The 15000-nt window shown below is 37.9% G+C and overlaps 1 protein-coding gene across 1 annotated transcript; it reads left to right on the forward strand.

Moving 5' to 3' along the window:
- Positions 1-3499: 3499 nt before the first annotated feature.
- MAGOHB (mago homolog B, exon junction complex subunit) lies at positions 3500-14001 on the forward strand. The gene is made up of 5 exons (XM_061417855.1): positions 3500-3668; positions 9045-9103; positions 9748-9858; positions 12369-12451; positions 13214-14001. The coding sequence occupies exons 1-5, from the start codon at positions 3575-3577 to the stop codon at positions 13311-13313; spliced, it is 447 nt and encodes a 148-aa protein (XP_061273839.1). The 5' UTR covers positions 3500-3574; the 3' UTR covers positions 13314-14001.
- Positions 14002-15000: the final 999 nt, after the last annotated feature.

Here is a 15000-nt window from a genome sequence, read left to right on the forward strand (position 1 = left end):
ACAGAAGACTGAGAAAATAAGCCATTATGCTTAATTTAGCAGACTGGCTTTACTTGTTTTGGATATAAGAGTCAGTGGTTATGCTATGTGTTAGAAGCATATAATACTGTCATATGCATGAAAAATCATTAGTTTGAATAATGGAATTGAGTATATCACCATGTCTTAATAATCAGCAATACCTTCAAGTGCTCACTATATATGAACATGTTTGAAAAACAATGGTGTGGAAGTTGTGGTGTTTCTGCACAATGATGGTTCTCTTATTTTAAAATAACACCACTGAGTGCTCTAAAAGACATATATGGTTGAAAAAGAGAAGTTACTTCCGAAGAGAAGAGAGAAAGGTGGTGGATGGAATAAAGACTGAAATAGACTGTGGTCATTCTTACATTTAAAAACATTTCAATCACCTTAGAGTACTGTTTTAGACCATATAATATTCTGAATTTACTACTTTGATCCTTTTAATGGGATGAGTTAGCCTTAAAAGCTTTTTTTTTTTTTTTTATAAATACAAAACCAAAACTATTCAAAAACTACTGATAAGGGAATGAGGACAAAAAACTACCCTTTCCAGTATTTATCACAGGAAAGTCAGAACATATTTCTGGAGATTGTAAGTAGGAATGATTTGATAATTTTAAATACTGGGGCAAAAGGCAAAAAAGGTATGAGGACAGAGAAGACCCAAGAGATCAAAGGAAGAGAGAATTTTAGACACTGGAAAAAGTGGAACATTTTAAAAGACTAAATTAACACTTAAAAGAAATAATCATCTCTGACCATAGCCCTCTGACTTGTCACCATGAAGCTGAAAATAAAAAACTTAAAAACTCTAGTGGGAAATCATTATTTTATAAATGTATATTGTGTATTTGATTAAATAATTAAGCCTTAATTTCAGCTGGAGTTGGAAAATTAAATGTTTATTTCTTAATTACTTCACATAGGTTTTTGAAGCTGATCACAGATAGATTGCATTAGCAAAGGAGGAAACAGTTCTTTATTTGACTTAATTTCAGGAGCCCAAACATTTATTTTCATAAACTAATACTAGTAAGTATGCTCTAGTTTGAAGCCTATAGCCACTGAAATTGAAATTTCTGTGTTCCAAAAATATTTTCACTATTTCCAGCCCATGCAGAAGCCTATGAACTGGCTCTTATTTATTGTCCCAGGTAGCCACTAGACATGTCTGGCTATTTAATATTAAGTTCACACAACTAAAATAAGATCTAAAAATAAAAAAAAAATTCAGTTCCTCAGTCTCACTAGCTACATTTCAAGTGCTCAATAGACATTCAGAACATTTTTACTCTGCAGTATAACATCCAAGACCACAATACACAAATGCTTTATCACGTTCCAATTTTTATCATGATACAAGAGATACACAATTCAACTTTTTTTGTGGTGGTTGTTGCGGCTAATTATAAGAAGGATTTAATTAAGTATATTTTCACACTTCATCTTAATAACAGATAGAGTTAGAGAGGATTAGTCTTAAACTCAGATTTCTGTTTAGGAGATAAAGTCAGTCAAGGGTTACAAATAAAAATCTTAACACCCTGCATTCCATAAGCTCTGTTTACACAGTCACAGATCTGGCATCTGTAGCTGTCTCTAGGTAAGCATGAACTCTGGCACATGTGCCAACAACTGGAAGGAAAAGCATTAGGGAATCCAAAGATTGCATGGGGCTTCCTACAAAAAACAGACCAAATGGATTACTGCCTATATTTCCAGAGATACTATAGAATATTGTGGTCAAGTTTCTGTAGATCATTTTTGTGATAAACACAGTGACTGACTCATCCCAGTTTGCCTGGGAAGTTCCACGTTTTAAGACTGAAAGTCCCACATCCCAGGAAACGCCTTGGTCTGGACAAAACTGGAGAGGTCAGTCACCCAAGAGGTGAGGGATGGTGCTATGTTTCTTGTATATTTGCTAAATAGAAGCCTATATTGGAATCAAATAATTTTTCTATATTAACATTTATATAGTGGTTAATATGGGTTTCCATATTGACAGTTATACAATTGCTAATACTTCACAAAACCTGCTCAGTCTGTTTTTCTGGTTATTCCACTTCATGAACTTTGTATTCTAATGATACCGAATTTCTTGGCTTTCCCAAGTCATGCATTTTAACACTGCTGTGCCTTTGCTCAGGCTGTTTGCTTTTCCATCCCTCCAAACATATAATGAATTTATCCAACAAGGTCCAATTCAAATAGCATCTTGTCACAAATCTTCCCTGATATTTCCCCTTTCTTCCACTTCCCCTCTTCCCCAATAAAGTGACTTGAGTCCTCTGCAATATTACCAGCATTAAACAAACAAAATTTTCTTATAGCATTTGCTTTCATGGACTAATATGTATCTACATGTTCATTTTCTAGACCACAAGCACAAAGGACTATTTTTATTACCAGTGCCCAACCATTTCTGGCACATAGGAAATGCCCATTGTAACTCATCATATGTTTCATAAATTTTAAATCTTATTTCACATAATCTCATCTGGTCCTTTCAACAATTCTTTGAGCTTGACAAAGTTGATTGTAGTCTATTCATTTGGTTGACCAATAAAACGGCTTAAAGATAGGGTCTTAGACAAAGTTAGGTAGAGATAAGTAATGGGCACAAATCCCAGTCTTCTGACTGCCACTCTCTTTATCAAGTCCCACTGAAGGTTAAAGGGTATCCAACAAGCACGATTATTCTGTGTGTCGATAAAAGAAAGGTAATCAATATATTCGAAGAGAGGAAAAAAAAAAAAAAAACAGGCTTTGCGTAAAGCTCAGCTTGTCTTTCCCCATCCTTCAAAACCCACCCCAGATGAGCGCTATTTCCCCAGTATAACTCTATAGCGTAAGAAATCTGGGCTAAACCACTTGATCTGTGATCAAATTGCCGAAACTCCAGTAACCGAACAAGTTTTATTATTGATAAAAAATTTTTTCGTATCATGACTGTCAAGAGATTTTGCTTCAATGTGCTCTTCAAATTTTCAGACCCCTGTCTGAATGGATTCTACTTTATCTCGTCTGGCTTCTAGATGCCAGAAAAGGAGCCATCATTGAAAACGAGCGATCATTGTCCAAATGGGAGAGGCCTGTGTTAGAAGTCTAGCAAGAGAAATGGCTGTACTGCAGATCTGCATTCTAATTCTGGGCTTTTATCTTGACTCATCCCACTAACCTGGGGAATAAGGCCACACCCAACTCACGGGATGCCGTGAGACCCAAAAGTCAGAGCGACTTTTAATTTACAACTTAGAGCAACTCCGAAGGCCATGGCAAATATTTTCATATTTTATCACTTGTGCTTTCCCAATATAATATGATCTAACTAATTTTGAAAATAATATGACCTTAGTAAAGCAAAGTTCAGGTCGGTGCAACGCTGCCCCACCGCACCCGTCTCCCACCCGCTTTTCTCTCGGGCCGAGGGAGGCTGAAGCGGCGCGCCCGCTGTGACGTGTACTCATTCTTGGGCGACTGACGTCACTACCAGGCGCCGGGAGTCACGTCGGCCGGTCCTTCGGCGGGCTTTTCGGGGACAAAGATGGCTATGGCCAGCGATTTCTACCTGCGCTACTACGTAGGGCATAAGGGCAAGTTTGGACACGAGTTTCTGGAGTTTGAGTTTCGGCCGGACGGTGAGCGGAGGAGCGGCGACTGCCCCTACTGGGAGTGATGCTGAGCAGGGGAGAAGAGAGGCGGAGAGGCCGCGAAGGAGGCAGGGTGGGTGGGTGAGCTTGCTCAGGCTCGCGAATGTATGGTTCGGTCCAGGAGCTTAAAAATGTAGGAAGCGTGGATTGGTTTAGGGGAATAAAAGAGAATTAATCGGCGTCAATTATTTCAGAAAAGCCTATGCTGCCTTTGATCCTAAAGTTCAAACTATAGTAATCAGAATTCTAGAATCATTTCACCGGAAGGGACCTTAAAGGCCTTCTAGTTGATCAACCTAATACTTGGACATTTTTTGAAAACATCCCCACCACACGGTGGACCCTTGGACGCTTAAAATCTTCCTGTAAATAGTAATTTTCAGATGGCCCATTCATCCTGAATGAATTTACTCATTCAGGCACTGTATGGAAGGCAACAAGTCGAAAAAAGCAAATGAGTCCTGCTCTGAAGGCGGGAAGCCCAACGTGTAGAAAAACGAGTGTAATGATGTCTTTCGGGTGCTTAAATACAGTTGTTCTCTATTGGATGCATTAAGACTATAAAAGGGGGCGTGGTTAGTTCTGCAAAAAAGAGTCGGAAATCTTTCGAGAAGGCGACAGCGACAGTTGAGATGAGTATTGGAATGAGAGGACATATTTTCTTGGTCTCAGGGAAAAAAGGAGTCAGACTCCTGAGCGCCCTATGAGCGGGGAAGGAGGGGGGAGGGGAGGTGAAACTGCCAGTTCCCCAAGAAGTATGCAGCAAATTCTACATTTTTAAAACTAATTCTCTTTAGATAGTTGTACTGTATATTGAACTGTTATTGTAATAACAGTAATCCAACTGCATAGACTGTGTTTTTGAATGCATAGTATGTGCTGGGCAACACGTAAAAACAAAAATTGAGGGTACAGTAGTGCATAAGACGTTTTCATTCCCCTCAAGGAGTTATATCTTGGTGGATAACATAAACATAAAACTAAGTGTAAAGCTATATGCATATTAGGTGCTGTGTTCATGCTTTGGACAAAGTTCTGGGAGAGTATGCAAGAAAAATTAGGGGAGGATCACATACTAGGAAAAGGGAAGAATATCAGACATGTCAGGTAGAAGTCAGGGTAACTACATTCTGCAATTATTTGGGGACCTTAATCATCCCTAATCTTCCTGGTTCCCCTCAGGTAATTTCTAAATTTAGCTCAGGAGCCAAATTTACTTGAATTCTCTTTAACTTTTCTTTCTTCGGACTTCCTTGGTGGCTCAGATGGTAAAGCATCTGCCTACAATGTGGGAGGCCTGGGTTCAATCCCTGGGTTTATACTGTCTTCAGGGTCTTGGCTCGTGAACAGCTTTTAGCTGGTCCGTGTCAATTTTAGCCAGTCACATGGATTAAGCAGTCTTTTCTTAATCTTCAGTTCAGTTCAGTCTCTCCAACTCTTGGTGACCCCATGGACTGCAGCAGACCAGGCTTCCCTGTCCATCACCAACTCCTGGAAGCTAAGTTCAAACTCATGTCCATCGAGACAGTGATGCCATCCAACCATCTCATCCTCTGTTGTCCCCTTCTCCTGCCTTCAGTCTGTCCCAGCATCAGGGTCTCTGCCAGTGAATATTCAGGACTGATTTCCTTTAGGATGGACTGGTTGGATCTCTTGCAGTCCAAGGTACTCTCAAGAGTCTTCTCCCAACACCACAATTCAAAAGCATCAGTTCTTCCACACTCAACTTACTTTATAGTGCAACTCTCACATCCATACATGACGACTGGAAAAACCATAGCTTTGACTAGAGGAACCTTTGTCAGCAAAGTAATGTCTCTGGTTTTTAATGTCTCTGGTGCTGTCTAGGTTGGTCATGACTTTTCTTCCAAGGAGTAAGCATCTTTTAATTTCATGGCTGCAGTCACCATCTGCAGTGATTTTGGAGCCCAAGAAAATAAAGTCTTACACTGTTTCCCCATCTATTTTCCATGAAGTGGTGGGACCAGGTGCCATGATCTTAGTTTTTGAATGTTGAATTTTAAGCCAACTTTGTCACTCTCTTCTTACACTTTCATCAAAAGGCTCTTTAGTTCTTTGTTTTTCTGCCCTAAGGGTGGCATCATCTGCATATCTAAGGTTATTGATATTTCTTTCGGCAACCTTGATTCCAGTTTGTGCTTTATCCAGCCTGGCATTTTGCATGATATACTCTACATAGAAGTTAAATAAGCAGGGTGACGATATACAGCCTTGATGTACTCCTTTCCCAATTTGGAACCAGTCTGTTGTTCCATGTCTTGTTCTAACTATTGCTTCTTGACCTGCATATAGATTTCTCAGAAGGCAGGTAAGGTGGTCTGGTATCCCCATCTTTTGAGGAATTTTCCACAGTTTGTTGTGATCCACACCATCAAAGGCTTTGGCGTAGTCAATAAAGCAGAAGTAGATGTTCACGTACTGTTGAAGCCTAGCTTAGAGAATTTTGAGCATTACTTTGCTAGCGTGTGAGATGAGTGCAATTGTGCAGTAGTTTGAACATTCTTTGGCATTGCTTTTCTTCGGGATTGGAATGAAAGCTGACCTTTTCCAGTCCTGTGGCCACTGCTGAGTTTTCCAAATTTACTGGCATATTGAGTGCAGCACTTTCACAGCATCATCTTTTAGGATTTGAAGTAGCTCAGCCGGAATTCCATCACCTCCACTAGCTTTGTTCATAGTGATGCTTCCTAAGGCCCACTTGACTTTGCATTCCAGGATGTCTGGCTCTAGGTGAGTGATCACACCATTGTGGTTATCTGGGTCATGAAGAACTTTTTTATATAGTTCTTCTGTGTATTCTTGCCACCTCTTCTTAATATCTTCTGCTTCTGTTAGGTCCATACCATTTCTGTCCTCTATTGTGCCCATCTTTGCATGAAATGTTCCCTTAGTATCTCTAATTTTCTTGAAGAGATCTCTAGTGTTTCCCGTTCTATTATTTTCCTCTATTTCCTTGCATTGATCACTGAAGAAGGCTTTCTTATCTCTTCTTGCTATGGAAGAAGTCGGCATTCAAATGGGTATATCTTTCCTTTTTTCCTCTGCCTTTAGCGTCTCTTCTTTTCTCAGCTATTTGTAAGGCCTCCTCAGACAGTCATTTTGCCTTTTTGCATTTCTTTTTCTTGGGGATGATCTTGATCACTGCCTCCTGTACAGTGTCACAAACCTGTGTCTATAGTTCTTCAGGCACTCTGTCTATCAGATCTAATCCCTTGAATCTATTTCTTACTCTTACTGTATAATCGTAAGAGATTCGATTTAGGTCATACCTGAATGGTCTAGTAGTTTTCCCTACTTTCTTCAATTTAAGTCAGCTCCCAGTCTTGTTTTTGCTGACTGTATAGAGCTTCTCTTCTTTGACTGCAAAGAATATAATCAATCCGATATCCGTGTTGACCATCTGGTGATGTCCATGTATAGAGTCTTCTCTTGTGTTGTTGGAAGAGGGTGTTTGCCTCTTCCAGTGTGTTCTTTGGGCAGAACTCTGTTAGCCTTTGCCCTGCTTCGTTTTGTACTCCAAGGCCAAACTTGCCTGTTACTCCAGGTGTCTCTTGACTTCCTACTTTTGCATTCTAGTCCCTTATGATGAAAGGGACATCTTTTTTGGGTGTTAGTTCTAGTAGAAGGCCTTGTAGGTCTTCATAGAACCATTCAACTTCAAGTTCTTCAGCATTAGTGGTTGGGGCATAGACTTGGATTGCTGTGATAATGAATGGTTTGCCTGGAAACAAACAGAAATCATTCTGTCATTTTTGAGATTGCACCCAAGTACTGCATTTTGGACTGTTTTGTTGACTATGAGGGCTACTCCATTTCTTCTGAGCGATTCTTGCCTTCAGTAGTACATACACTGGTCATCTGAGTTAAATTCACCCATTCCAGTCCATTTTAGTTCACTGATTTCTAAAATGTCAGTGTTCACTCTTGCCATCTCCTGTTTGACCACTTTGAATTTACTGTGATTCGTGGACCTAACATTCCAGGTTCCTATGCAGTATTGTTCTTTACAGCATCGGACTTTACTTCCATCACCAGTCACATCTACAACTGGATGTTGTTTTCACTTTGGCTTTGTCCCTTCATTCTTTCTGGAGTTATTTCTCCACTCTTCTCCAGTAGCGTATTGGGCACCTACCGACCTGGGGAGTTCATCTTTCGTGTGTCATATCTTTTTGCCTTTTCATACTGTTCATGGGGTACTCGAGACAAGAATACTGAAGTGGTTTGCCATTCCCTTCCCCAGTGAACCACGTTTTGTCAGAACTCTCCAGCATGACCTGTCTGTCTTGGGTGGCCCTACAGGTCATGGTTCATAGTTTCATTGAGTTAGACAAGGCTGTGTTCCATGTGATCAGTTTGATTAGTTTTCTGTGATTATGGTTTTCATTCTATCTGCCCTCTGATGGATAAGGATAAGAGGCTTCTTAATCTTCGATTGAGTATTTTCAGGGAAGTTTCATTTCAGAACAGTAGTTCTCATCTGCCACCACTGTTTGACAACCTTTCTATCAGTAATAATGAGACCCAAAGACAGCAGTTCCTTAGAGATTCACCTTATTAAGATAACCTATCATTTTAGAGGATCTGGATCACGTAACAACTGTACCTAGGCAACTGAACAGCCATGAGGAGAAGCGTACATCAGGGAGTATATCAACATTCAATGTAAATCAGAAAACAAACTAGCCAGTCTTTATTTGGAAGCAGCATGTAGTTTGTATTGCTTCTTAATTACAGTTCTAAAATAGTAGCATTACCATAATACATTGAATTGAAGGAAAATAAATGAAAACGTTTTGGAGTCGTGAGGAAGGAGTGTATATTGGTACAAAGTAGATTTAAGTCTGAATCTTGTGTGACTCTGAGCAAGTTACTTAACTCTCTGTTTTTCTTAACTGTGAATAGGTGAGAGAATGAAACCTACTTTTTAGGGTTGTTTTACAGATTAGATTAAGTGCTCTGGGTAACTCAGCACCAATAAGACATAAATAAGACAATCACACAATAAAGTAAGGTAAACTTTAAAAGAAACGTTAGTTCTTTTTTCAGATTCCCTGTTTAAATCATGATGTTGCTTAAGAAAATGGGTTTTGAAAATGACCCTCCTATTATATGAAATTATATTGAAGGCATGGAGTATAAACAGTTGATTGGCTTCAACTTCAGCCAGCTTAACAGCAAATGCATATCCAACATTGATCTTATACCAGGAGGGAGGAAATATTAATAAAAGGAGTATAATATAGTTTTTACCTTCAAAATTGCGTATGATGTCCTTTCTTTATTATTTTTTTTTAGCAGTTTTTGCTGTTAACAGATTGAATTTTTTTGTACTTCCTATAGGAAAACTTAGATATGCCAACAACAGCAATTATAAAAATGATGTCATGATCAGAAAGGAGGTACGTTCTTTTCAGATGTCTAATTTTTTTACGTTAAGCCTGTTTTCCTCATGTCTGTGTTTTTACTTACCTATTTAAAGTACAGGTAAGGCTATAGAGAAGAGGCTGATTTATAGATTGAAAAAGGATTCTTTGTAGCATGTATAACAGCAGAAGAATCAATCTGAATATATTAAGTTGTAGTCCCACATTTGAGCATATCAGTTAATTCATTTTATAATTAACTTGGTCTTTTTACTCTGCTCATTATTTAAAAATAATTGACAATCATGTTTTAAACACAGGATGCATTTTAGATGAAAGTCTCAAAAGTTAGGTATAAGAAAGAGTTTACCGCACTCTGATGTGTATTTGCATTTGTCACTGTTCACCTCACAAATTTTGTGTTAACCACTCAGAGATATTTGATACAAGGTTTTAAGGAGGGAATAATGATACGAAGAGGGAAAAATACGTTTTAAAGGAAAGGGCAAGAGAGTGAAGAAAAAGCAATAAGAGAGATGAATGATTCTCTCCTTTTAGAATCAGAATTAAATTTTTCTCTAATGTTCTATTTGAATACTTAGGGTTGGTAACCACGTTTTATTATTTCTTTCTAAGTTGTGTCAAGACGTAGACCCTGACATTTTATTCCTTGCTTTCAGGCTTATGTACACAAGAGTGTAATGGAAGAACTGAAGAGAATTATTGATGACAGTGAAATTACAAAAGAAGACGATGCTTTGTGGCCTCCCCCTGACAGGGTTGGCCGGCAGGTTTGTATTTAATAATTCTTTAAACGCATAAATTGTAAACATTATTAATAGAATTGTTGTGTTTCTCCTTATTTGTCTAGAATAGATCCTCATTAAATCTTAGATTGTTTTCATCTAGTAGGCACCTGGTAAATGGTTTATAATTGGATTTCACTTTCCATCAATTTGTGAGCTACCTCCTAGTAATAAAGAAGTCAGTTTAGACATCTTTCTGAACAGTCTTCTCTGCAGCCACCGCAGCTAACCTTAGGATGTTTTCAGAGTATTAGGATTAATTTCCATTATAGGTTAAGTACTTTTATTAGGACTAATGAGATCTTGCCTGCATGTATGCTCAGCCTTGTCTGACTCTTTTTGATCCCATGAACTGTAATCCACCAGACTCCTCTGTCCGTGGGATTTTCCAGGCAAGAATACTGGAGTAGGTTGCCATTTCCTCTTCCAGGGAATCTTCCCGACCCAGGGATCAAAGCCAAAGCCGTGTCTCTTGCATCTCCTGCACTGGCGGGCAGATTCTTTACCACTGGCACCACCTGGGAAGCCCAATGAGTTCTTAATAAAAATACGTAGAAAAAAACACAAATGTTTGTTAAATTTGAGAATTAGGATTCTCACTATGAAAAATTCACTTTCTCTAGATATACAACTTTGAAAATTCTTATTTGCTTCTTTACACTCCAGAGAGAGATTTGATTGGTTTCTTTGTTCAAACTGACCATTGCCTTTGCCTGTCATATTCCCTTCAGAAAAATTGGTATTTCTCAAAGGGCTGCTGAAGAGCTCTGAAGGCCTGATTTCACTCTGTAGAAAGACAGTTTGATTTCTGAATTGGGTCTTTTCAACTGCTGGAAGAATGAGATATGACTGCAGGAGGAAGAAACACTTAATTTCGCTTTTGTGTGTTCCTGAGGATTATACTCTATAACAACTTCTTTGACTAGAAGAAAATGTGGAGAATAGATGCTGATGCTCTGTAGCAGTAACTTAACGCTTCTATTTAAAGAAACATTATTAGGAAAGCAAAGGTAATAGTTAACAGTATTTATTGTATTTACTGTGAACACTTTTAAGAAGTAAATTTAAATCCCTATTTGTTTTAGACATATATATATGTATATATATAGGCATTAAAAATCAGAAACAACAGCAGCAAACCTTTTATTATCTCTTAGACTCAAGGAGAAAGCAGTGTTTTCATCTACCCACTTGATCATGTGTTCATGTGTTTTGGATAATGGGGAGGATTACTTATGCTCTTGAAGTTGTCTGTTGGATTTTTAGGTAAAAGATTTTGATTGCTTGAGAGTTTTAGTTAATTATCCATTCTGTGTGTGTGCTATGCTGCTGCTGCTGCTAAGTCACTTCAGTTGTGTGCAGACTCTGTGCAACCCCATAGACAGCAGCCCACTAGGCTCCTCTGTCCCTGGGATTCTCCAGGCAAGAACACTGGAGTGGGTTGCCATTTCCTTCTCCAATGCATGAAAGTGAAAAGTGAAAGCGAAGTCGCTCAGTTGTGCCTGACTCTTAGCAACCCCATGGACTGCAGCATACCAGGCTCCTCCGTCCATGGGATTTTCCAGGCAAGAGTACTGGAGTGGGGTGCCATTTCCTTCTCCCATGTGTGTGCCATAAAGGGGCATGATTATATCTATTCTGATCAAATACAGAACTGGGAGTGTCTTTAATGGCATCTGTTAATTTAAACTGAAAACTCAATACAGACATAGCCTCTTAATTTTTCATTTTAGATTTGCAGATAAAATATGGAGAAAAATTTATACTTAATTTTGTACACTGGAAGCATAAATCTGTTTTATGCTGTTTTGTTTTCCTAGTTCTTAATTGCAATTGTTTTGTGAAGTCAAAAGAATATGAATCTTTCAGTTTTACAATCCGAGAGTTAAATATTAGTACCATCACGTATTAGTGGTTGCAAATACAAAGTTTTTTTTTTTGTCTGCTTTTGAGTCTTGGGCTTCACATGTGTAACATCAGTCAATAAAGCTGACCTGAGAAAGACAGGCTTTATTAGACCAGTTTTGGGGATTACAGAGAATATGTTTTTAAAGTCCCTATCAGCAGGCCTGATACACAGTAGGTGTTAAATAGTGCTATTATTAACATTATGCAGTTTATTTGTAGAGCCTGGTAGAAAGGATAAATGTATTTGTATTTATTATATTAAAAATAGGCTTAAACCCATATTATTAGTTTTTATTGACATCATAAGAAACATTTCTGTGTAACTCTGAAGTCTGTCATTCATTCGATAGCATCTTCTTTATGAGATCTCGGAAAGCATTTCTTGATTCATCCTAATACTGGGGAACTCTGAGGAGTTGATGAGATTTTTACTTTACAGACATAGTTTATAGTTAACAAATTGTTTCTTTTTTATTTTTACCCCCTCCTCTATTATGGCTAGAAAACTTGCAGCTAAAATCGGGACCTCTTGGTTGTAAGAGGTGAATTTTTACATTAACTACATTTCTCTGTTTTATTTTTTTCAGGAGCTTGAAATTGTAATTGGAGATGAACACATTTCTTTTACCACATCAAAAATAGGTTCTCTTATTGATGTCAATCAGTCAAAGTGAGTATTAAAAGCATTAATAAAAGTTAAAGCATTTTGACTAAATTGACATGATTTATTAGAGAGGCTCATTTTAGAACCATAGCCAGTTTGTTGAGATTACTGTAATTGTATCCTGTAGCAATTTATTATGTATGTGTAATCCTCATTTTTATATTAGTGAAGACTTGTTATCAAAGAAGTTAACAGTGTATTTTACTGATTGCCAAAAAATCTTAGTCTGGATGCAGCCCCACAGAATTTAAAAGAAATCCTTCTTGAATATCTCAGCCTTATTAGTTCCGTGTGACATCATTTGCCTCCTTGGGTTTAATACTTGAAAGAAATGGAGAAAACACAGATATAGCTTAAGTATGGCTGTAGCGATATGTGCCTTCCCAAGCTCTGTGTGTGACAGATACCTCTTCCTATTATCTGAAAAATCTCTCTGCCTCCTACTACTTCTTTCCACTCTTTCCCCTCAAAATGTTCTTCTAGTGTTATTTTCAAGTTATCAGCGTAACTTGTAATAACTTACTTGTTTGCTTAACTGGTTACAGTGTAAAAGAGAGATAGGACTTTCAGAGAAAAGTTCAGAGAAAAGATAAAGATAGAAATTGTCCAGTACATCAGTTATATTAATAGTTATCAGAAAATCCTTTCTCCTCAGTTCCTTTAATTGTTTTTGGTTTTTGGTCTCTGTTTTGTTTTAAGAATTAATTTATATTATTAGGTTGTTTCATCCTTGGAATAAAAAACTAACTTTTATCTTTTAAATTTTAGGGATCCTGAAGGCCTTCGAGTATTTTACTATTTGGTACAGGACCTGAAGTGTTTAGTGTTTAGTCTTATTGGATTACATTTCAAGATTAAACCAATCTAAACTATATGTTTTTTGAAACTGGGTTTATATTTAATTAAGGGGTGGGTGAGGGAGGATTTGTTCATTTATAATATTGGGGGTTGTATGAATGTGAAGCAAACTTTTTTGTATGCAAATTGAAAATAAGACAATATCTAAGCAGGCTTAATTGTTATCTTCACCTAGTCCAAGTGGGTTGAGCAGTCACCACACACATTAAACTGTAAATAAAAGCCACCTTTTGTTGAAATTTTGCTCCAATAAAACATCACAGCCTGGATGGAGAGTGCTTTTGGTTTTTCAGAAGGCCAGATCTCTGATTCATTTTAAAGATGAAAATTGTTCTAGAAGGTGTAACCTATGACAGAGGATCTTTTTTGTAGACGCATATAGCCAGATTCCCATCTGTTTAAAAGCAATTGTAGATCTCCCCTTGTTTCTGCCACACCTGACCGAATTTAATTTTTTGGTGCTCATAGAAGTTTATAGAAGCTTTTGGATTTTTTATGTTTGTCACAAACTCCTTAGGGGTTATTCACATTTAAATATTTTTGTATAAGCAGTGATTTCCTCAAGGTTACAAAGGTAAAGTCAGTATCCAAAGTTAGACACATCTTTAATTATGTGCCTATTCCCATACTTCACAATACACATGTTTTGTATATCTGTGGGAAATAAATGAGTTCTCATTTCTACAAATTATTTAAAATTTGGACTTCCATGTGTGTGCGTTTGTGTATGTCTGTATTTACATCCTAACTCCTAATGAACACAAGTCCCAGTCATATTTCCCAGTTCCCTTCAACCTCTTTCTGATAGACTTGATTACTTTGCCTGTTAGTAACTCATACCCTGGTATTCTGTTACTTTTCCATCTGCACCTTCACTCTGAAAGTATGCAGTCCTGGCAGTCATCATCCACTTTGCCCAAAGATCAGTCAGGTCCCCTGTAGGGACCTTAGGGTGGAAGAACTGGGGTCTGACAGCTAGCCAGGGCTCTGGAGCAGCTAGACTAGAGCAACTCTGGTAAACTTCTGTGCAATAATAGAGATGCTCTCTGTATGAGCAGTCCAGTAGGGTAGCCACTGGATACTGCACGTGGCTACTGAGTAGTTGAGATGTGGCTAACATAACTGAATTTAGAGTCATTTTAATTAAAAGTAATGTTTTCCAATGTTTTATTATGAAAAATTTCAAACAGAAAACTTAAAAGACCCATATATGTCAATTTAGATTCTATAACATTTTTCCTTTACTGTAAGAAGTCTAAGTTATGTCCTCTTGTTGGATTTTTCATTTACAGATGAAATAACAGGCATAATTGGTGCCAATAGACTTTTTTTTAGTGCTATTTAATTTTTAATAGGTTGAGATAGCCAAATGAGGCTGGTGGCTACCCTTTGGATAGTGTAGCTCTGGAGCACGGCTTGGTCACTTGTTTACTGTGGAGTGCCTTAAAATGCGTATCCTCTTCTGGTTTGCCATGCAAAGTCACCTGGTCTCCAAACCACATCTGTGAAAAACTGCTATACTCCCCTTCAGGTTGCTTATATGAAAACAAGCATTTCTATTCAAGCTGTAGACCCTGATGAATGTGCAGTATAAAACCATGTTACACTGGATGTCAACTTCAAGGAGAAAAGGAGAAAACTCCTGTGGGCCCACAGTTTTTCATTGCTCCTCAAAATATTCATTCTGTGGGTCCTGT

Source organism: Bos javanicus, chromosome 5, assembly GCF_032452875.1.
Source record: "Bos javanicus breed banteng chromosome 5, ARS-OSU_banteng_1.0, whole genome shotgun sequence".
In the NCBI taxonomy this organism is placed as follows: Eukaryota; Metazoa; Chordata; class Mammalia; order Artiodactyla; family Bovidae; genus Bos; species Bos javanicus.